Raw genomic sequence first — 24422 nt, 5'->3', positions numbered from 1 at the left:
CGTGGCTTGTATATGTTTGTCAGAAAGTCTATCACAAGCATCGATAGCTGCTCCATTGGGTAGGTTTGATATCGAACAATTAGGCCTGCGAGTAGTGTCTCTGTAGACAATGCTGCTTTAACCAGATCCTCTCGTACTGTTTCGTTCTTTTGCTGCTACTTTCTGGTTGTATTCTTTATTTGTGTTCATTTGCAAAAGCATGTAAAAATTAATTTATGACAATTTACAAACGATCGCTACGCTAACGAGCAACTCCAAAACGGGACGACAGCAGCAAAACGGGCAAAACACGCTCCAAACACGCTCCAAACAAGAACATAACCTCATACAACACGTCTCAGGCGAAAAGTCGTTCAATTTTTTTTTTATTGCTGTCCGTGCCTCCAAACTTTTTGCTTTTACATCCTATTCGAACTGTCCCAGCTTGCACGAATGCATATCATAAACTTTTCTGGTCAACAGAGCCAACTTTACCAACGCAAAAACACCGGATTGTCTACCGGTTGATCCTACATCACCGTCTCACACTGCTATCGGTATCGGGTATGATATCTGTTGGTTCTGGTCAGTTTAAAGGGCTGCCCGGTAAAAAAGGGCCATAAAAAAGAAACTGTTCTCCTTTTGTGTGCTGTTGTCCGCTGCAAACATATTGTTTCATTTACCGGATACCATACTTGGAACCTCGAGATTTGCTCGAAAGCGGCAAAATGTTTATGTGCCAGCAAAGGAAACGCACACGCCGAGCGCATGCATGTGTGCCGTGGCCGTACGAAGCCAACATCTTACCGTAGTAATGGATAAAAACCACATAAGCTAAGACACTGTGCGAAAGGAAATAAGTGGCCGAGAGAGAGAGAGAGAGAGAGAGAGAGAGAGAGAGCTCAAAAGCTCAAACAATGTCGCATGCTTTGGCCACAATGGCGAAACTGGATTAAAGCTGCAAAGTTTACCACCCCGGGGCCATAACCTCAGGGAGACATCTGGACTTTCTTTGGTTTGGCTCACGTTGTATTGTGTGTGTGTGTGTGTGTGTGTGTGTGTGTGTGTGTGTTTTCTTTTTTTTTCTCTCTCTCTCTCCCTCTCCCTGTCTCTCTGCGCGTCTCTGTTTTTCTTCCGTTTTGTGCGTCCGCAGTTTTTCAATTATTATTTCATCCCAGCGCATATCTCGTCCACCACACGACCCACCCCCCCCCCCCACCCTCCCCCCCAACCCTCCTTGTTGAACCCTTTACCACTATCAACGCCTGTTGCGTCAACGGTTGCGCTTCCTGGCGACACATCGGCGCGTTGTCATGATTCCCCGGGCGCTCCAAGGTTCGTGCCGTTGCTAAACAGAGTGAAGCATTTGTTGGTTGTGCGTTTTTCTTTCCTTTTTTTTTGGTTTAATTTCTGCTCACTTTATTCTACAGCCACTTTTTAATCTGCTCCCCAAGGCGCCTGCCTTCCTGCCCAGGGATGCTTAACCCTTCCTTTCACCGTACTTGCAGTACTGGGAGTTTGTTGAGGTTGTGGTCCGTTTTTTTAACTCCACCACTCTCACTCTTTTTCCGTCCAGACCAACAGTGGCCAGCCGGGTGGCTAGTCGACGGGTATGGGCGGCGCAACTTCACCATGATTAACGATTTGTGCTTAATTTTAATAACTGCACAGCTTTACCGCGAACCAAGCTTTGCCACCTACGACGCGGAGCGGACGATGAAACGGATAAACTATTGCTATTTATTTTATTTATTATCTTCAGACAATTTGTTGCGCTACACAAAAAGCGCGCCCATTAAGCGCGTGGACGGTTGCGGTTTTGGATTTATTTCTTTTTTTTTGCCATATCCCGTTTCCTTGTTTTCAGTTATATTGTTTGCTGAAATATTATGCTACCGGCCAATGTGCAATGTGTTTTCGGAAGCCCGTTTGTGTCCTCTGCTTCAACTGCCGTTTCCACTTCTACAAGCGTTCATTGCATTCGGCCATTGCATTCTTAATGATTTTATTTGATTGCGCTTATTAATTTCGATTCAATCACAACGAATGTGCTTCGGGATTAATGTTTTATTTTAAGTTGAATGATCAGGATTCCCAATAATGATTCCATCCCCTCATCCACACTCATTTGCTGTGGCAATTTGTGTCGATCAAACAATACGTTTGAATTAACAGTACGTGCCTTCATGGGTTTACTGCGTAAGAAATGTGAATTTAATCTTTACTTGACACAATTATTAATGAAGTTTTTTTATGAATAAATAAGTGAACAAACTTTAAAAACTACATATTTCTGTTAGGGATATTATCTATTACTGTTATTGAGATATTTCTCTAATAATTGGTTGTTGCTCTATGCAAAATCTAAACGGCTTTTGGCTGTTTCAAGTTTAAAAATCACTCCAACTAAAGGAAGGCCTTTAAAGCAGCTGAGTGTGAAGGACGAGATGCATCAACACCGATGTCAACGAGGGCCCCACACCCCCCATCCATCGTGCTAATGCTGTCTATTGGTCAGTGACATTTTTCGGTAGCAAAATTTACACGCAAATGGTTTCACTGTAAATATCTCACCACTGCTCAAGGGTTTCACTAGACCATCATCAACCAGCAACGCCAACCGGCAACCGGCGAGAGTTCCACTTCGCAACGATCGCGAATGTGGTTTCCCCCCTAACAAGCACACACACACACACACATACTCCAACAAACGACCACAGTAAACTATCATCCCCAATGATTCGGGACGCGAAATTTGGTGGCAACCGTTGCTCCCTATTTTTCCCGCTTATTTTGTTTTGCTTTTTTGACTTTTCTATTTTTGTGGTGGCAAAAAAGCCACACTCCACGCCGGGATGCCACTTTCGTAGCTCAAACTATGCACCACACTAGTATGCACTCAACCAACAGTGCAGCGACCATCAAAGTGAAAACAACGCAACTTGTTAGGTGCCTCAGAAATAAAACAAACCTTGCGTGGAAAGTGCACGTTCGGTAGCTAGGATTCACGGGACCGAATCCATCAGCATAGTTTATGTGCGTGTGTGTGTGTGTCGATACTATGGTCACCATGTCGAGCAATGGTTAAAAATCATCATGACGATGACTTACGTTTTGGGCCAGAGAATCCGGACCGACATCAGGTGCATCAGCATGGACGAAGGATTTTGCGGATTGGATTTTATTTATGAATTAGCTGTTGTAAGCGCTTGCAAACTCATTCACCGTATCTGGCTAACCACTGGTGGAAAGGATTGTGGAATAATGAATTTCGCGGCTCGCAAAATTCCGGTCCCGCAAAATGCGCGTGGACTCCGATGGCCTGTAAAAATGTTACCAAGAAAAAAAGTTTAGCAATTTCAGTATTTTTATGGGACGATGGGACACATGTGTTCTAATTGGTGAAACTACCAATTTTCGGGTCGTACTTTAAGTGTCAAATAATGATGTCCAGTTGATGTGATTTCATACAGTACACTGTCGGACTACGAGGCCAACCAAAAGCTTGTAAATTTGAGATGATCCCGAAGAGTGGAGGATGAATATAAAAAAAATGCCATTAATATTATTCTAACTTTTTTACAAGAACTGTGTTTTATTTACGTCCATTTTACACGCTCTCCCGACGCTTGCCCGGGACCATAAAGGGAACAAACAACGATCGTTAAAAAGGCTGCAAAATAGCCAGCGATAAAGTTGTGACAATTTGCGTAAAGCGTTTCTGTGAGTTGGTGTTTTTATAACAACGGTCGTTACCGACCTACAAACCCACTGGAACAGTAGCAGAGCGCTATTGCTTCATTTCGACTTTCACTGCTAGAACACAGTGCTGGAAAGGTGGCAAAATATGTTTTCCGACTACAGTTTGGCGGAGTATTTTTCATATTTTTAATAATCAACCCATAAATCCAGCCAGTATCAACCAAGAAGAAAGTACATTTTAACAACAATTTCCACATAAACTCGCTGGGTGTTGGTACACAAAAGCATAAACTTACACTTCCTAAGCAAAAACGCTCCACAAATAATAATCGCTGCACATCTGGTGCATCGGAGCGATAAAAAGATCTAAAATACTTCCGTCGTCCGCCATCCGTCAAAGAAAACTCTGGCGAGTTTGGGTCAGCGAGCATGGCTTTAAAGCATTTTTGTGACGTGCTAACGGCTAAAGTAATCATTTGTGTTATGAAATGAACACACACGCACAATAATTATGCTTTTCCCAACATTAACACAAACAGCACTCTAAAAGGTTTCGTCCATCGTAAGGCAAGATGGATTAATAAATCAATAAACTGAAATGGATTTTTCAATGCTTCGTTTTTTTCTATTTTTGTGCCGTTTATTCTATGTTAATTGTACTTTTGCAGCACAGTGTGCAATAAAACGAAACTTCTTGGTCCTCCGGAGCAGGGAACCACAACCCATTAGAACGGATTTTATATCACCCTTCATTCCGATGGCCGTTCCGGCCCGGCCGTTCAAACGTCTTGTTTTGAGTCATTGCATTTCTGTACAATCTTTCGCCTTTTCTTCTTTCTTTTTCTTTCATTACAGCGGTGGCATTTTCGGTGACGGTGTCAACGCTCCTGGCGCTCGTCACCATCGTGGCCGCGGACGAGATCCGGGACACGCGCGAAGGCGAAACAGTGACGTTGAAATGTCGCTTCAGCGAACAGTCGGCAGCAAGCGATTTTTCCTACTACTGGGCACGTTCGACCGGCAACAAATTCGACAATGTTGCCATCAAGGGTGTCCAGCTCAACACGAACTACAGGTAGGTGGAAAACATATAGTTACTGCCAATCAACAGTGCCCATCGCGTGGGCTTCCGGTTTAATATTCCGGATGCGGTCTCAGTTCGGAAATGCACATATTTATTTCCCGGCCCAGAACCCCAGGTTCCGCGGCAATACTCATGATGAGGGTGGTGGTCATCTCACCCGAATGGTAGGCGAATGTTTCTGAGCAAATAAACGTACCCATCCACGAATCCATTATTCGCTGCGTTCGACCGACTAACCGGTCCTTTTGCTGCACTTTGTTGGATGAACGGGTTTATGCTCGCAGCATCGTGGATAGTAAGCTGGCACTGAGGGTGTGGTAGAGTGAAGAACGTCACCGGCAAAAAAGGCTGCACTGCGGGATCGCTCGTTATCATCGCTCGTGCACCCACCGGCCGGTGCACCGTATTGATACACGCCCTGCCAGAGATCCGGCATAACCGGGCCCGAGGATTGATGCCAATAATGCGGCCGGTGCCATCAAGCGACCGAGATTTTTCATGCAACTGTGTGCACACGACCGATATGAGCGGGAAATGACAAGAGCATTTTCAGTTGCGAACTTCGTTTATTCGCTTTCGATTCGTTTGTGTGTGTGCGCACACAACTATTGATTTTATTTCCCATCAAACGGTGAACGAATGGATGAAGCATATTTAAATGCAGAACTTTCATATGCTTTCGACAAAATCGAGCAATTAGGTGGCACGGGTGCCCGGCACGGCGACTCATTACCGGTGCAATCATCGAGCGAGTCTGCGGCCATATGTACATTAATTTTCATCTAAATACTATTTTTCTACGACAATTCTTCTCCCTTTGTATCAATTGGCAAATGAGAATAAGGTGTTATGAAGCGCAGAACAGTAGTACAAGTTATGCCCTCATTCCCAGCCTCTGGTAGTACGGGTCAGGTTTATTGAATTTATAAATGCTTAAATATACGAAACGGCACATATAAATCACAACCCCTTACCCCCCTTTCGCGCGCTTATCAAAGCAAACGAATACCAATGAAACTTACACAAATTTTTACAAAGCACGGCGCCAAAAGCGATTATGCTCCAAACACAAATTTGATTACCAGCCTAGCTTCCCATCTACGAGCGTGGTCAGGTCAAACCAGCGGACGCCGACGTGATTTTTGGTTTCCAGCAGCCAAAAAAAAAAGTCCCATGCACCTCGAAAAAAATGAATTTTTCACACAATCTTCTTTTTTTTTCTTTCACTCTTCAACACGACCTTCACCCTTTGCGGACAGTTTGGGCAACAAGGGCAAAAAAAACACACACACACACACACAAAACAACGATGCACGCAGTACACAGACACCTCAACGCGTCGGAAATAACGTACACCCACCGTCGATAATGGAAAAAGGGCAACCGAGTCGCCCCATTAGGTTAAGGGTTATGCTCCGCATAACCGTGCGTGGGAGAGGAGAACACTTGATTGCGGATTGTGCAAGCCGAACACCGACGCGCAAGCTAAAAATCCCCGCTTTTTTCAGGATTTTTAGTTTGGTGATGGTGTCAGTCTGTCGGTTGGTTGGTATGGCAGGGCGGAAAGTGTCAAGTGACTGATAAAATGTACACCGAAAACAGGTTTATTATTATTTCATTCTGACAGTTAAGCAACCGCAGCATAAAGACCACAGTGATGAATATTAAACATTTTTAGCGCATAACCGCATAAAAACCGATGCTGAAGCCGGACTTCGAACGCAGGTTGGCGCAGCAAGGGCGTATCAGGGAAGGTGTTTGCTGATCGCTAAACGGGGATGAAACATTGCGTTCGGAAGGTGCAGAGCACAGGCACCGGACCAGACATACAACACCGTACGAAGGAATAAATTTTCGAACTGAATTTTTGCACAAAACAGCAAACGACATCGAGGCGAAACACAAATGAAATGCCACCACTATCAGTAGCATGGTTCAGCAGTTTGGGGTTTTTGCCTCGAGAAGTAAAAAGACTTGCACAATGAGTAAAACAAGCGATCTACGCTACGGACGTTATACATTTGCATACTTTTCAAGTGTCCTCTCGCAGAGTGGGCCGTCGTTACAGTTAGTAGAACTCTCGTATTGCATAATCCATTTACCTTGACGCAAATCTATTGAAGCTTTGTTTTTGATTATTGCTCAGAAAACATTTGTTAAACTTGATTGTGCCTATTATTGTTATCGATGTAGTTTAAATACGGTCATTAATCTTGCATGTTTCGAGCGGCCCGGTGGTGCAGGCGACAGCGGCACCGGTATCAAACGACAGGGCCGTGGTTCAATTCCTATCCCGACCGTCCCCCCGTAGTGAGCACTGACTAACCAACGTGTTGTCCTCCTCCAGTCTCTAGTAAGCCATTTTCGATGGCCGGCATGACGTTATTAGAAGTTGTTAAGCCGAGAAGAAGAAAAAGAAGAAGAAGAATCTTGCATCATTAGCAACTACTGATCAGATCTTTACTATTCAAAAAATTTTGGTGTCAGCTGGTCATGGTCAGTCAGGTGTCAGTATGAAAAAAACTTTTCCACTCAAAATAGCTGTCATTGCTATTTAACGGCCGCTAAGAGAAGACAGGTGACAGCGAACGGCAGGTTCGTTCTTCCGTAGTGAGGATTCGCTATAAAAAGAAATGGTATTAGCATGTCTTGTGAGCCATTCGTTGGCTTAGTATGTCTTAAGCCAAGAAGAAAAATGATCCAATACTTAAACATGTCTGTAAGGCTTGGACTCCGCCTAAAATTGACGAATGCCTCATAACCTCCTACAAATGGAAGGATGTCAGAAGAATTTTAGCTCCGTATGTGTGGAAAACCAATAAAAAAGCCAGCCACAAACAACGCAACGCTGTAGACAATTACTTCAATGGTTTCGTAATTTATGGCCCCCCGTCCCCCCCAGGAGCTGTATTAGTTGTAGAGTTATCTCACTATCCCCTCGCAAATAACACTAGCCAGGTTCCGGTGGACTGGTCATGTCATGAGAACGGAAACGGATGACCGAACCCGTAATGTATAGAGACAAAATACATACTATTTAGATCGCTGATGAGGCCACTTGGGTATTGGATTGGCATATTTTATGAAACAATAAAATCTACATTGGCTGGGATCAAAAGAAAATTTTATATAATGATCCAACCAACAATAACCAATTTGTCGAAAGGCACCTTATTACATATTGCTTCTTGCTTCCCAATGACTTAAGCGATTGCCATATCAAACAAAGAAGTACAATCCTACAACCATCCATTGAAAACGGCACTTATCATACTGTTCGTGTACATTTCTGTGTATGTTCCACAAAGAGTTCTTCGTTTAACCATCCATCATTTGATCTATGCTTAACATAAGAGAAAATCAGAAAAATATCCCTTGTTCATTCATATCACTTGTTTGCCCCATTTTCATCAGGCTCCATGAGATCCACTTCGCCACAGATTGAATTGGTCAACATGCTTTGACACACTGTAATGCAGTTGGTGAATCAATGTTTTCCGCTGGTTCACTTTCCCATACACTGCTCACCGCATGCTCAAGAAGGTGCAAAAGTTTCCGACAAACTTGCCCATCGGTCCGCTATCCGCCTAAGGAAACTGTATTACACTCTGACCACACCACGCCCGTCCTTTCGGGACCTTTGATTTGTCCCATTCGTCGTTTGAACTTTTTTTGTTGTCTGCGCTTCTGCGTTATTCCAAGAAGCTTTTATGTTATTTGCCAAATAAGCAATATGTGGTATATTGGCACTGTTCAAGAAAGAACAGCACAACAGGCCAAAAAAAAGCACGCACACACGCTAGCTCAGCAGTGTTGAATGCAATAGATTTGTTTGAGTTGGTTATGAAGCTTGCCTTCATTCTTCGCCAAGCGATCGGTCTTTTCTGTGCTCATCTTCACAAACTAAGCGCGTCACCGAGCATGAAGGTTCTAGCTATCTGCCTGGTGAAGGAGACTTGGAACCTTTATGAGATGTTGTGAGCAGTTTCGGATGAAATGGATACATTTTTTTTTTGAATGACAGAAAGACTTTAGTGGGAGTTTTCTTAAGGCCACGTTTAATGGTAACTTCATTATCAGATAGTTTAGTCATCAAGACGCAACCGACGGATTTTATTTCCAAATATTTTTTTTATTTATAAAAAAATTTATCACAACTTTTTACTAAATAAACATAAGATCCTTGACAAAAAGTTTGGTACCGTTTGGAAGGTGTTCTTGGCCAAAATACTCACTTTTTTACTTTTACAAAGACTTGAAGACTTTGAGAACTTTCGTTTGGCGCTATTCTAATTAAATAATCAGCCCAACAGAGCCGGTCGAGATTAACTTTGCAGTTTTACTCAATTTTATCGGTGGGCTGGGCAATTTTATAGTCATATTCTATTTTGGTTGAGGGAGAGGCCTTGCAAGCCACCCTTAGAAAACAAATAACGCAATGAAAAGTCAGCAACAGATTACCGCAACGGACCAATCAATACAGACCCCTGCAAGGAAAAATTTGGACGATTGGAGGCTCGGATCCTGGAATTGTAGATCCCTTACATCTGATGGAAGCACCCGTATCCTATTAGATGAGGTCGAGGCTCGCGGCTTCGAGTTAGTAGCACTTCAGGAGGTGTGCCACTACCGTAGCGACTTCAAAATCCACCAAAGTGGTGGAAAAACGCGTGAGCTCGATACGGCGTTCATGGTGCTAGGTGCGATGCAACAACGAGTGAATGGATGGTGGCCAGTCAACGAACTAATGTACAGGTTGAGAATTCTTGGCAGGTTCTTCAATCTGAGCTTCATAAATGTGCTCAGTCCGCAACTTGGGAGCACCGATCACGAGAAGGAGCTCTTATTTACGCAGCTGGAGAGGGAGTATGACCGCTGCCCACAACATGATGGGAAGATCGTCATCGGAGACCTTAATGCTCAGGTCGGACGGGAGGAGGCATATAAACCAGCAATTGCAAGCTTCAGCGCCCACCAGCTGACAAACGACAACGGCTTCAGGCTTATTCATTTTGCCTCTTCCAAGCACATGAACATTCGCTGAACCTTTTTCCAGCACGCATCTCGGTTCAGCTACACCTGGAGATCACCACAGCAGACATATTCCCAGATTGACCACGTTTTAATAGACGGAAGGCATGAACATTCGCTGAACCTTTTTCCAGCACACATCTCGGTTCAGCTACACCTGGAGATCACCACAGCAAACTTATTCCCAGATTGACCATTGAGGAGTGCTCCGCATACTCCTCTGCCACATGGCAGAGGAGTATGCGGCAGCGCTCGGGTAAGCGCTCTCGGAAGACAATCCCGCATTGACCCTAGAAGACCACTGGTGTATGATGGAACGAGCCATCAGAACCGCAGTCTAACTGAAAATTGACCTCTTACCACGCAGACAGCGAAAGGAATGGATCGACAAAGAGTGCACTCGTGCACTATCCGAGAAGAATGCAGCACGAAACCCGTCGGAACGTGGAAAACTACGAACGACTGAGGAGACAGCAGACCCTGCTCTTCCAGGACAAGAAGCGCCGCTTTGAAGAGTCAGATGAAAAGCTGCTGGAGCAGCTCTCTCAGTCGGGGAACGCCCGCTCGTTTTACAGGAGGTTGAAAGAGGCACGGAGTGGATTTGCTCCTAAAACCGCGATGTGCCGAGATGCAAACGGCAATCTCCTGACAGACGAGCGGAAGGTGATCGAATAAGGGAAGTGCTACTTCGAAGGACACCTGAACGGAGCAAAGACAGGAAAGGTTGGTGCAAGTAGCAGAACAAGTCAACAGAAGCAGCAACACAGCAGCAACAACATCAGTGACAGCAACAATGCAGAATAGAGCCCGAGTAGGAAGCAGCGTGTTAGTCGACGGCGACAACCTCGAGGTAGTAGAGGAGTTCTGCTATCTTGGGACTGTCGTAACTTCGGATAACGATGTCAGCAGCGAAATCCGGAGACGCATTGTTCAGTGGAATCGTCCCTACTACGGCCTTCACCGTCTGCTGAGATCCAGAAGATTTCGAGACCGCACGAAATGTGAGATATATCGCACACTGATTCGACCGGTAGTCTGACTGTAGCAAAGACCGGCAGGATACGATGGCTGGGGCATGTTATGTAGATGCCGGACTCATGCCCCGCCAAGAAGGTATCGGAGATTGGGTGCCTGTCGGAGATCGGGTACCTACATGGATCGAGGATCGAGGGTGCCTGGCTGCAGCCAGGGATCGAGTTTCCTGGAGATCTATTGTTGACGGCCCCATGTCACGACGACGTGCTCTTTAAAAGAGCAGGCTAACATGAGTGAGTGAGTGAGTGTATTCTACTTAAAAAAAAACAATTCTTATGAAAAGCTCATAGGCTACAGTTTCTACAAGAGCTAAACAATGTTGTTGCTTAAAATCCTGCTATCCGCATCATCTTTCAGGGTTTCCCTACATAGTATAGCATAAGACATGAAAATCTTATTTAAATCTGGCTAAAGTTCATGAGTTACTAAAAACAACTCCAGGATAAAATGACTATAATCATCTACAGTACGCTACAATATGTTTAAATGTCTAGTTATGAAGAACAACTAATACGTCAAATGACACAACTTTTCCATACTGTGCACAAACTTGAATTTTCACCCACCTAGGAATATGATTACAATGAAAACATTCTCGAACCAATAAAAGCGAGGAAACAGGTACAACAGCAACTTGTTCCTTATGCCGTGACAAACTTAACGCCATGCTACCTAAGACTTTGCCTACCTTAATCCAAAGTTTAGACTCACACCGAACATTTTTCCAAAAACGAAAATTTCGAAACAAAAAAAAAAGCAACATTATGCTGCTGGCCCCTCAACATAATTATCCAAAGAATAACAGCTACACTCAACCCCCCGGGCGTGCCTGTTGCCCTGTCCGACAGGATCTGGATCGTTGTTTATGCTTCAGCTGTCGCTTTCAAACGTTCCTATCCAAACTTTCCGTCAGCAACGGCCCGCTTCATCAAGGCACAGTTTGTTTGTGTGCGCCGAACCAAGTTGTTGGTTTTTTGTTTTGTTTTGTTCTATTCTTACCATAACTTTAAGGCTCCCGTGTAATGCCTTGCCCCAAATCACGGGCGAACGAAATCGGGGGCCATGGGAATGTGTTACGCAAAAATATCACCGACAGAATGGCGGCAGCGTAAACTTACCGAATCGTAAATCATTGCATCGTTTCCCATTGTAGGTGGCGTGTGGCATGATTTATTTTATGATTGCTTTATTTCTTCTAAATTTTCCATTCTGTACGTTCGGAATGAGCAACGGAATGAGCGTCCAGTTAGGATTTCGCCCGGAAACGGGTACTCTCGCAAAAGCAAAAGGGAGCGGAAGCGCTGAGGCTAAGGTTAATTCTATGCGCCTAATTTTATAGCCTCACATTGGCAATCACTGTTGCCGTGTACTATTAAGGTGGTTTAATGTGCTTCTTTGACCATTATGTACATTTCGTTCGAATCGTTCAACACAAGGACAAAGAAACAAATTGTCTCAAACAAAAAGCTTCATGAACTTTTGCAAAATTCAACGTTCTCAACCTTCTTAACAACTAACAAACACTACAATCGGGCCAACGTTGATTGCCCAAACGTTTCCTATTCCTGAACCGATGCATATTTGCAGCATCATTCGCATTTAGGCCATTAAATCATTCACCGTTCGCAAATACTTTCTGCTGCAAAAGCTCTTTTTTTTATTTGTATTTCCTTTCTCGAATGCTTTAACAAAAATTTGCTTCACTCACTGTTAAGCACGATAACGTAGGCATCGCTGGTCATATCTGTCGATTCTCCGAGTGCCTGCCATGCAAGCACAGCTACGTTCTATGTTTTCCTTCCACTGCCAAGCCGACTAAAATAATACCATAACCATGAAAGCCATTGCATACTGCTCATCCACCGGAACCAGTCCGGTGGAGCAGAAGCATTGCTGGTAGCAGTCGCAGTGTGGTAGCTAAATGCGAACACAGCCAGGAAAAACACAGCCTCCGATAGGATTGTTTTGCGACGTGTTTTTCCAAATTATCTAGGTGGAAAATACACGAAACTAACGCATCCCCGGCAATAGCGACTCGATTGCCGAATGTGTGCATCCGAGTGCAATGAAATCGCTGCCCAAAACCGCCCCGCATACGCACAACGATTGGCAGGCGGACAAGCACAAAAAAAACAACACGTTAGGTACAACATTCTAGCTTCGTCCGCCCAACATCCTAAACGCGAATCCAAAACGTCTAAAATACAATCAAATTCAACAGCGCGCCGGCATGGGCGCTCTGTGCGAATAACTTGCGCTGGAATGCGTAAAATCGAATGATCGTTCGTGTCACTTGGGTGCAAACGGGTGGAAGTAACCCGGGATCCCGAAGTGGAGCTAGGAAATTAATTTCACTGAAAGACCTTTCCATTTTGCCAAATCCCCAAACCAGGCGGGCGGAAACGCTGTTCCGAGCACCGCTCTTACATGAAAATTAATTGTTTGCTAATCGCGTGGACTGATTTTGTTTCTAAATACATTCACGTCGTCAATTTCCACGAACCTTCAAATATGTTTTGCCATCGCCTGGGTAATCAACGAATGCGAAAACGTGCTCGTACTGCTGGTTGTGAATTTCCGGGCGATCCGCATTATAATGCTCGCGCCGGAGTGCACGCATTACAGCACGCACGTTCCGAACATCTCAACCGTAAAGAGCTGCTGCGATTCGTGCACGAAGTCTTTACTCAATGTAAAACACTCGTTGTTATATTCAGCAAGCACAGTCTTCAAATTGTCCTATAGCGTTGCTAGAACATTATTTGACACGATCCGATAGTTAATTTCGCCCAGAACCAAATCGGGACGCCATAGGCCGGATATGAATAGTTTCGTTTCTTGTCGCAATTCACCCTACTTCTCAGAGTTTTGACTAAATCTATGCGTTTGTTTTGTTTTCTGCTTACAGGATCGATTTCCGACCAGAACAGGGTATTTATGATCTCACAATCATGAACACCTCGTACAGCCGGGACAATGGGCGGTTCGAGTGTCGAGTGAAAGCGAGTGGAACTGGTGCGGATGTTCATCAAGAGTACTACAACCTAACCGTTCTGACACCGCCACAGCCACCGTTTGTGGAGCCAGTCGAGCTGCGGGCTACCGAGGACGAAAAGTTCAACCTGACCTGCAGTAGCATCGGTGGCTCACCGGATCCAACGATCACGTAAGTCCTGTCGCCTGCCCACTATTTCTTGGTGCAGCTTTCATCAAGACACTTCTACTGCTTCCTTCCGCACAGGTGGTATCGAGTAGGGTCGGAAAAACCTCTCAAGTCTAGCATCGCCAAGGGCGGATCGAAGGATCTGCGCACCTCGAGCACCCTATCGATCGTGCCCCGGCGCGAAGATGATGGGGCCAAGTTTCGCTGCGTTGTCTGGAATCGTGCCATGTCGGAGAAGGACAAGCTGGAAACGACCGTCACCCTGTCCGTAAACTGTGAGTACTATGCACGCACGTCTACATCAAAGTTTATTCCGTGATTCTTCATTTTCCCGGACCCCTTCAATCCGTCTGGAAGCTAGTGCCAGATAAGCAGAATGAGCCAAGAGAACGAGAGAAGAAGAAAAAAAAGTCAGCAACAGCGCTTTGTTTCGCCTCTTTGCGATCAAATCACGCTGTACATAAGGCTGAGCAGTTCTTTTGATGCAAAACTCATCAAGTCTTTCAATTTCTACGTACGACTAAAATCATGCCCCGGTTGTATCGAAACGGCCCAATAGTCCAAGAAAACTCGACTGCAGGCAAAAAAGGTACTAACTTTTTCGAACAACATTTGTCATGTTTCAAAGTCCTTGCCTGCTTACCCACAGCGCTTACCGGGTAATTCCGGCCGGGAGGATGAAAACTTTTCCTTCAGTTGTCGGTCGGTAGATCGAAAGGTCAATGCAGCACACTAATAGCTTCATCCTTGGCCGTTGATTGAACTTGTTTATTTATTTTCTCTGCTGACTGTTTGCTCTGCTCTGCAGGCAAAGCCAACGCATCAAAGAGAAACATTTCATTAAAGTGGGAGTTCTGGGAAATTTTGCTGTTTCGTAATGATAAATCTGATTATTTTTTTCTCTCTTGCATTGAGTGAATCATTTACAAAAAAAAAAATCTGTCACAGTTCAAGCAGAACATGTACTTGATTGATTTAATTGAGTTTAACATCATTTCGTTATTTAACAAACTTAAACCACCGATTTACCACTCCAACATTTCACCCTGGCCCACCGTGGTGGATGGGTACGATGCCACATATCAACAACATCTCGTAATTATTTATTTGCATTGCAATTATGCCCCTCCAAATGCTCATTAATGACTCGCTAATCATTTATTCATCGAAACAAGAATGGCGAAAAATGCAAGAAACCGTCTCCGAGAAAATCGATATTTAATTAAACGGAGCTCCAGCGTCGAAGAAATTGATAACCTCCACTCAACACTCTCGAGTGCACATGAAAACAAAACAAAAACTAAACAATTATGGATACTCATACTAATGTGTTCCGTTGATACAGCTTCCATCCATCCGTGCATAGAGTTCCGTGTCTATATTTGGCACACTCGCTCGATGGATTTGCTGGTGTAGGCCGTTGCCGTTGCGGGTGTCATTTATCTTGATGTAGTACAAACTGAACTACTTCTTTGACCAGGCTTCCTGGGATGGGCCAAGCATTGAGGCAAAAGTTGGATCTTTATGCCCCGGACCACCAAAGTCTTATATGTTTTCCACCCTGTCCGGTGATCAATCTTTCGCTGATGCTGCGTAGCGCTCCGCTTTTTTTGGGGGTGTGATAAAATGAGAAAGCATAAGCAAAAGGCGAAACGGGCCAAAGATATTACCCATCGAACCATTTCACGTATTCGCTATCAAACAACCACTGGAACCCATTTAGCCATCGAACGCGATGGTTGGGGCGCACATTGAATCCAATCAACGAATGGATATTTATATACAAAAGGAGGGTTTATCATAAAAGTGTATTTATTATCATTTCCCACTTACGTTTGCCAATGGTTATCGATCTTCCGGCACTGAATCGGTGAAATACGTGTTTCTTATGTTGCTGCGTGGATGCTCAGAGACGTCCAGCAAATTTTTGCTAACTAAACATTTTCATGTTTTACCTGCTTTGGTGTGCGACGTAGTCAACTCGACTAAAATATGGGACGTGTTTATGTTATGAATTAAAATTCAGCACATTTCTCTTACCTTTAGATTATTCATTTACATCGAATAGAGGCTCCTTTCTCCTGTACTATTCCTTTCATTCTTATTGAACAATTCTAATGTGTACCAAACTGGGCTTTAGTATTTTTATTCGAAAGATATGACAAAATACCAAAATTTAAAGATCTTCAAATACCGTTTTACAATCCTTGACATACTTTTTCAACTGTCCTCAAGCACGTTTAGTTCAAACTAATAAAAAAAAATACTCTGACTCTGCAGTATCTCAAACACGAACTTTTTTTTTCATGCACAAGTTTCATAGAAGCTTATGTTAGAAAATTTATAATAGTAATTTTCGTGGTTTATGTTCCTCGGTGTAGACGTTACGGAGCAGGATTACGACGACTAAAGTATATGGCCATTCCGACCGTACGAAACGAAGCACCCTCAACATTCGTTTAAATTTTCCCCGCGAGTAATCCACTTAAAAAGAGCTGGACAGGTCGGAAAGATACATCTAAGCATAGCCTAGCTGTACCGTATCTCGATGGTATTTAATTGAATCGCCAACTTTTTTTGCTTGACCTATGACCGAAGTATTGCCCCATTTTGGCGGTTTGTGATTCCGTGTCTTGTCCTCAGGGAAGTTTTTTTTTGCGCAGTATTCGATGAATATATTTGTAGTTCGTGCGTAGAGCCTATCACTAAATTTTGTGGTTAATAGCTTTTTTTAATTTTATATTCCTAACCTAAAATGTCTGACAAAGAACAGCTCGTATAATGTTTCATCACACCATGTCCACGATAATTTGATATCATAAACTCTCTACGACAGGGCGTACGCAAATTTCCTTCACCTTTACCAGCGATAAACAACAGACAGACGCACAGCCCGTGTACTACGTGACACTGGTGGCTACAAATCGATCCATCTTCCGACCGGAAGCATTTGAACTCCGTGCGGTGTAAAGCCCTTCAAAGCACATGCTTCGCAAACGGTCTTTTGCGCCACCGCGTCAATCGTAAAGCCCGTCGCGAACAATCCGATTTGTAGACGGGTGAACCACTTTGGCCGAAACGACATAATTGAAATGATAGAACGCCGGCCGTGCTTCAAAGCCTTACGACCACGACACACAGACTCCATAATGCTAGCTTTCCGTTTCACTTTCGAAAAAGTTCAACCTTAGCGCAGTCCCGCACGTCGGTCACGAACACGTCTGGGCCGCGATCAACGACACCGTAACCAGAAACAAAGGCCGAACGCAAATCGTTGGTTCGAAATGCCGTTTGCAACCAATCGAGCGCGGAATCGAATCCGGAATGTGCAGTCCACTTTTGCGTTGGTCCATGTTTCGATTTTTTTCTCTCCCTCTCTCTCTCTTCCTCTCTCTATTCGCCGTACAAATTTCTTTCCCAAACGGCCCGAGGTGACACGCGTTCTCGCAAACGATTATGGCCACAGCGAGATGAAGAGTGACGTGCCGAAGGGCTCTTAAGGAACTCGCCCTCCCATCCCACACGTCTACAACGATCATTCCGGTGCCATTTCGGTTCGGGATTATTGTTTCGACTGGTCCCGTGATGCCTTCACTTTTCGCTACGCGACACGTTCGACCGGTAGGACAGTGCTTTTATATCGCGGATCCGATCCGGTACTACACCCAAGGGAGTCGTTGATTGAAAACGAGCACGTAGCGGATGGTCGCATGCCGCTGACGTGGCAGCCGCGGAGTAAAGACAACAAGCAACACAGGAAAAAAAAAAAGCAACAAAAACACGACAACCACACCGACAACGGCAAAGAACCGGAGCAAAGTTCGGCTCTAATTTAGCTCCAATTACGCGAAACGCAAGATTAAAATGTTACGAGATAAAAACGAGCCCAAACAAAGGAAGAAAAGCCCGGCGCTGGTGGATGGCCGGATCCGTCTGCCGCCTTGCGCGCGACACATTCCCGGTGTTCCGAAGCAGCGTCACGAAAAGCGATTTAACAATGGAAGTGAGCGATGTTGCGTTATTTGTTCACTTCGTTACGGTTGTTGTTTCTCGTGATTGGTTACATCAATAAAAATGGGTGCTTTCGCTTTTCATATTGACGCCATGTTTCACCAAAAACTTTACGCTTTTTTTTATTTTTTGTTTCACTTTTATCAGACACGGAGCCGCTTAGCAATCTTTGGACTCGCGGTGGCACAAACTTTATGGCCTGCGATGATAATTGCGAAATTGGTGAGGAACCATCGCAAATCCTTGCCGGTTCCGTGTTTTTGGGGATGGGACGGTACCGGGGCGATGATTCACAACCGACTGTTGATTGCCGGAGCGCGGGTCCTTTGGCGTAGATGTATTCAAAGCCGACAGGATTATTTCGATGAACCAGCGCGGAAACCATAATTCCATCCAATCAATCGTATCGCTCTAAACTGGCAAGACGGTCAGCCCATGTTGTGGCCTATTGATTCGTTGTACAATCGAAACGAAGCGATTGGGATTATACACACGAGATACGTTCGTGATCGATATCCCAGCAGTGCGAGACGTTGAGATACGATGCTCGCAATCCCAAGACCCGAAATCGTTCTTTCAAGGCCCAAATTGATGATCAAGTATCGATGCTGTAATTTGGAGCATCCATGATTGACGGCGATTTATAATTCCCTCCAAGCGATACGAAAACGTGCATTTCATGTTGCTGCGTGAGGGTCTCACTTGTTTATTGCTCATAACGCATAATTTTAAGTCCGACTAATCACATTTATAAAGCGAAGAATAATATTAACGAATCCCACGTCGGAAAGAATGGGTTTGAAAATTGATAAAAACCCGACCAGCGGTAACATCATTTGCACGGAAAAATCATGTTAATTCCTCTTAAAACTAAGCTCCTCTTATATTGCATTTGTTGCTCAAATGAAATTTGAGAATAACACGGAATGAATGGATTCTATTATAATATGTGTTCTCTCACCTGCCAAAAAAAAAAAAAATCATCCCAATCATCGCTATAAATGAAAACATCAAACAAAGCCGGTGCTCCAGTCTAGAACCACACGGATGATGACATAAATGGTTCAAAAATGCGTTGATTATCCGCTTCGCTGAAATGCTACAATCTTAAAACACTTTATCCTTTCTAGGACAGGTAACCGAAGGGGCTAATGGGAATGGGAGTGTGATGATGATAGTAAATAATGCCCGTTCAGGGCAACACCACGCGAGAGAGAGCCGCAGTGGCGAATCGTGACGCAGCGTCAAAGTGACGCCTCAACCACCCAGAGTTTTTTGACGAGATCAAGCCCGAGCTGGTAACAGAAGGAAGTGCGAACTCAAGATTCCAGTACGGCTCGCTTCAATTGAACCACGGCCGAGTAAGCTTAAGGCGGTTTGTTGTACGAGACGAGGCACACACCAATAAAGTGTTTACCTTTAATGACGGAGCAGAAAAATCAGTCCGATCGCGACCAGGGATAGCCATAAACCGACGACGACGGTGTAGATAATAGAAGAAGAAAAAACCGCACACGCAAGAGGGTGTAGCATAAAATTTCAATCCACGCGTAAATTATGGCCTAAAAGTGTCCGATGGCGACGGTCTGGTTGTCGGCACAATATCATCACCTCTTGCCACCGCACCGCAACACGGCGGGTGGAACCTCGCGGTGGAAGGCTGAGCTCGGCTATGATCGAACGAAACGGGGATGCTTTTTTTTTTTCAATCAGCATACTTTTTTATGAGATACTCCTTTTTGCATTTACCTTGCTTTCGCCTACCGTTTGGACAGCTTGGGGTGTCTGGGGGTTGAGAACGGAAGGTGTGAAAAAATATCATCCTGCATGTACGACGAAAAAGATGTATGGACGCCACGGCAGGAATATTTCATCCGCTGAATCGTAATCAATAAATGCCAAACCGTAAATGAACGCCATTTGTCATTCATCATCATCATGTCATTCCCGTTCGATCGGTGACAACCGCAACAGGAAGCAATCTATAGCTGTTGAGGCGAAAAAAAGGTAGCCAATTTTTAGAGACACCCTTGCACACCTTCTGGCATGTTAAAAAAAAACGTTACCAGCTTGAATTGCATATCCTTTGATTGACAAAATACTTGCAAAGATGCGCTAATTTTTTTTTACTTTCACTACTTTTTTTATTTTTATAAAATCCAAGGGACATCCCTTGCAATATTGTAATAATTTAAAGCATGCTCTTTTTTTTTTTTCAAGTATTTTTATCATAAACAACACGTATGCTAACAAAATTGGGAAATCGTGTCTATGTTTCCAGCTGTTTATTTCACACGATCACAACATATGGGAACGACATGCATCATTGTGCCATTTGATACATTCTTACGACGCCTTTCACTTTTGTCCGGCAGCAAGCCATTCGACCTTTCAAGGCGTGTCTAATAAGTAGTCAAAGTCGTTCAGCTATCGGTTGAAGGAATGGGTCGTAAATTCCATACTTTCAACTTCAAGCGACCATTTTCACACGTAACAATCGATTTCCTACAGGTTAACGCTTCAGGACGCCTAACTCTTATTTGCAAAATGATCTCAATGAATTGTCAGTGTTTCATTTCACAGCATTTTAACAATCTAGCACAGTTTTGGCTAGGATTAACCTTTCGGCTAATAATTTATTTTAAGAGGATTATCGATTTTTTTGGATTAAAATCAGTCAAAGAAACTGGACCCGACGGTTGCACAGGCATACACTCTTATGCAACGCTCTAGCTCTAAATTAAAGAGCCCCTCGAACTTTTCGCCTTCTATGTTTCTGCCGACGGTTCCGACGATATCTGTGAGCAAATACATGGCCCATAATCACAGCGGAGAAAGCTTTCTGCAAGACTTCGAAAACTACGCACCTCTGCAGCGTTCTACTAAGCAGCTAACAGCGTTCTAATTATGATTCGTAATCAACGCTAACGAAGCTCTCGCAGCATGGCGAAGATGTCCCGTCCCGCGCTGGCTCCGTTCGTTGCAGCTTTCTTCATACCATCCTCACAATCGTCACACAAAACTGGTAAACAAACACCTTTTGCTCGGGTTCCGTCCAATGCAAACGAGATGCTGCTGCTCTCGAAACGGGGAAAAGCCATTAAAATTAATCAAACACGTCTTTCGGGCACGGGATATTGCCATTCGGCGGTGGTTGTGCTTTTTCGGGTTCGGGTGCGGCTTAAACGATTGCTTCTGTGCTTTTCCTGGGAGCAGGCAGGAAACTGTTGCGGAAGGTAAACGAACACTGGGTTGAACAAAATGAAAAAAAAAATGCTGTCCCTGGTGTGTGTTGATTCTGAAGTTGAGAAAGCCCTAAAGGTATTTATAACGGCGGATTATAATTAGTGAGAATGTGATCGAATTATAGTCGATGTTTTATGAGACCTGCGGCATAACGTGTCGTGGATCGCGAGGACGGCTAATGGCGTGTCTCAACGAAGATTTTGAACTATATTTTGTGTCCGCGACCGTACTGTTCACGGTTGCTATCTAACGACTAATAACATCCAGTGATATAATGTACACCACCCATAGTGTTCCAGCCAAACGAACGATTTTACCTTGTATGTAAGCAACATGTCTTACCCATAACGACATAACCCGTCTGGCCGTTGTTTTGCATCGCACTTCTCGTTATAAAACACACGACTGTGTGCTCGATACTGTCGGGGTACTCGCAAACTCAGTGAAGTCCATTCTGCAAGGGTTTATTTGTTGTACGTATGTGGAACGCAATTTTCCATAAGCTAGACTTGCCGCCACACTGTCGGCTGTCTGTGAAATTGTAGAAATCATACCACGAAACGATACCAGGACTGGTGAAAACGGTTCCCTGTGACCCTTTGGCCGCTTCTGAACCAAATGTCATGGAACGAAGTTTATATGCTGCAGACACATACACACAAACACATCCTTTCCCTTGTGAAGTCACACCGTCGTTAGATATGGCCCCCGAATGTCCTCTTGGCCAGTCGTCTTGCGTCGTCGTCATCGTCGTCGTCGTGAGGGCGACAATAGGACGGATGACAAAAATTCAAAACACTCCCCATGCAGCCTTTGAATACACGAAAATTTTGCAATCAACATATATTACCGAGTGAAATTAGATGGCAATAAATACTTGCATTCCATCTCTGCTGGTCGTTCACTTGCAGTGAGAACAAACTGCTTTTGCGCCAGCAGAACCTCCAGATGACAGTGCTAGTTGTAGTATTTTGTGACAAATTGCGTGAGCCTGAAGTCACGTCAGGTATCATATAGCCATGGAAAAGATGTGTTCCATTATTCTTGGTATGATTTGTACCCCAATCAACAATCGGAGTATATTAGTTCCGTACTGCAAAAGAGTAGTTGTGAAAACATAATTTCGGATCTGGGTTCATTAGTCCTGTTCTAGTTTAACATTCACATTTATTAAATCATGTCCACCTGGTGGCTCAACACACAAACTCATATGAAACCCAAAATTAAGATCATCCAACATCATCAGATATTGAAGATATATTTTTCTGGGCAGCGTATTCTTAATGTTATTTATAAAATGCAATCTATCTACCATGAAATGTTTAGTTAACATAACACAAACAAACTAAAGCAGTTTTCTGGCAAACGCAAAGCGAAGTCCGTTTTAATCTCAGCTCAATTGTGTTTATTCACTTACCTGAACGAGCATGGGTCTAACTTCAAAATGATGACGTTTCTCGGTAAAAGACGTCATAATCCATGTCATGGGAAACAATTAATAATACTCAATTATCGTACTGATGAATAAAGTATTGTCTCGCCACTTCCCTTGTTAGACAGCAGAACACCCGAAGGGATTTTCTTTCATCGACAGAAGCACAAGGCCGCCGAGCCGCCCCGAACGAGTTGCAGCTTTCACTGTGCACGGCTCCATTTTTCATACCACTGTCTGCACGATTTCTCACCATTTGCAAGCCGCACTTGCTCGCAGCATCGCGCATCAGCAACATCAGCAACACCTAAATCCGGAGCACCGTGCCGGGAAGCAACTTCACGGATGCTTTCGAAGATAATGAGACTTCAATTGAAAAGGCGGCCAGTACAATGGGCTGGGGTGCCAGTGCGAGCAGCGATGAACGAGAAAAATACTACCATCCCGTAATGCTCACCTTTACACCATTAATCATGTGCGCAACAATCATCACAATCATAACAATAATTCCGGCAGTTGCCACCCGGCCATAGTTCATCGTTTCTCTGGGGTCCTGTTCGTTCGGGCTGATGCGTCCGGCGGCTTGGAACCGGATCGGAACAGGGCCCAGCTGGATCTCGCCTAATACACTCGGGTCCAATTTAACGATTCCTGCCCATTGTTCCATCCTGCTGTCGGTGCGCTTGGACCCGAGAACCGTTCACGAGTTTTGAAATCTGCCGTTGCGTTCCGTCCGATGAAGGGTTGTTAACCACACACGATAGCCACACTCACGGCCCATACAACCAGCCAGGGTACGGAGTGTTATCAGCGCCCCTGACGAGAACTTAGGACTGCTACAACATTCAACAGTAGTATTACGCAAAAAAAAACAACCCAAGCCACTCACGTACTTGAGCGCAATTTAGGTAAAGAGGAGTACCAATATCTGCGCGCAATCCCGGGCCTCCAGGGCTCTGAAACACAAGCTTTCGGCCAAACGAGCTCTGTAGGAAGCTGCACAGAGAAATCCAAGTGCACGTTTGTGTGTGTGTGTGTGTGTGTGTGCAAGCGAAAGATTCACCCAGAAACTAACAGCTCTCGAAAACTGCCGACCGAGGCAAAGCATCAAGAACTGATATGAAAACAAAAGTAACCTCAAAACCCAGACGAACCCACCACCACCAGCTCCAGTACACCGATCCGGTACGGGTTGAATCATTACGAAACGGTTTCGTTCGCACCACGTGGTAGCTTGTAGATCCATGGATTTGGGAACGATTACCTTCAAACTGATGAGTCAGGGTTCATCAGGGAGTGAGGGTTTATGAATTTACGGCTGAAACTGCTACAGAGAGGGTTGGGAGCAGCAGCGGGTGTGATGCTGGGATTGGATTGAAATTTAATGATGAAATGGATCACTTACCCGACCTCTCCTGGGCAGAAATCTAGAATCCACTTGATGCTGATACCGGTCCGCACTACATCCATCCATCTCATAACACGTGCTTGCGTTTTCGCATTCATCAACCATTTTACCTTTGCTTTACGTAGCCGGGTTCGGTCGATGATTGAAAGCACTCTAAAACGGAATTGCGCACCGAGAATTGGAATGGCCGGTAGGCCATGCAGGAAGGATGAAAAGCGATTCAAACATGCACAGAAAAAAAAACCCTTACCACCTTCACAAATATTCCCTGTCTAAATGTGTTACCAGTGTGAAGATGGTGATGCTGATGATCATCAGCATCATTGTCAGG

The 24422-nt window shown here is 44.4% G+C and overlaps 4 protein-coding genes across 5 annotated transcripts in view; 2 read left to right on the top strand and 2 right to left on the bottom strand.

Moving 5' to 3' along the window:
- Positions 1-24422, bottom strand: part of LOC126564660 (dolichyl-diphosphooligosaccharide--protein glycosyltransferase subunit 1) — a 378005-nt gene that overhangs the window by 209880 nt on the left and 143703 nt on the right. The window lies entirely within an intron of this gene.
- LOC126564322 (adenylyl cyclase-associated protein 2) overlaps positions 1-24422 on the top strand; it is a 195419-nt gene that overhangs the window by 33402 nt on the left and 137595 nt on the right. The gene's annotated exons all lie outside the window — the stretch shown is intronic.
- Positions 1-24422, top strand: part of LOC126563859 (hemicentin-1-like) — a 174163-nt gene that overhangs the window by 68670 nt on the left and 81071 nt on the right. For both annotated transcript variants that reach the window (XM_050220637.1, XM_050220638.1), the window contains exons 2-4: positions 4537-4756; positions 13740-13997; positions 14073-14269. In XM_050220637.1, coding sequence (XP_050076594.1) covers positions 4537-4756; positions 13740-13997; positions 14073-14269 — 675 coding nt within the window. The remainder of the gene's footprint in view (positions 1-4536; positions 4757-13739; positions 13998-14072; positions 14270-24422) is intronic.
- LOC126565311 (uncharacterized) overlaps positions 1-24422 on the bottom strand; it is a 378977-nt gene that overhangs the window by 338656 nt on the left and 15899 nt on the right. The window lies entirely within an intron of this gene.

Source organism: Anopheles maculipalpis, chromosome 3RL (genome assembly GCF_943734695.1).
Source record: "Anopheles maculipalpis chromosome 3RL, idAnoMacuDA_375_x, whole genome shotgun sequence".
In the NCBI taxonomy this organism is placed as follows: domain Eukaryota; kingdom Metazoa; phylum Arthropoda; class Insecta; order Diptera; family Culicidae; genus Anopheles; species Anopheles maculipalpis.
Note: the sequence above shows the minus strand (reverse complement) of the source record. Positions and strands in the feature narration are given on the sequence as shown.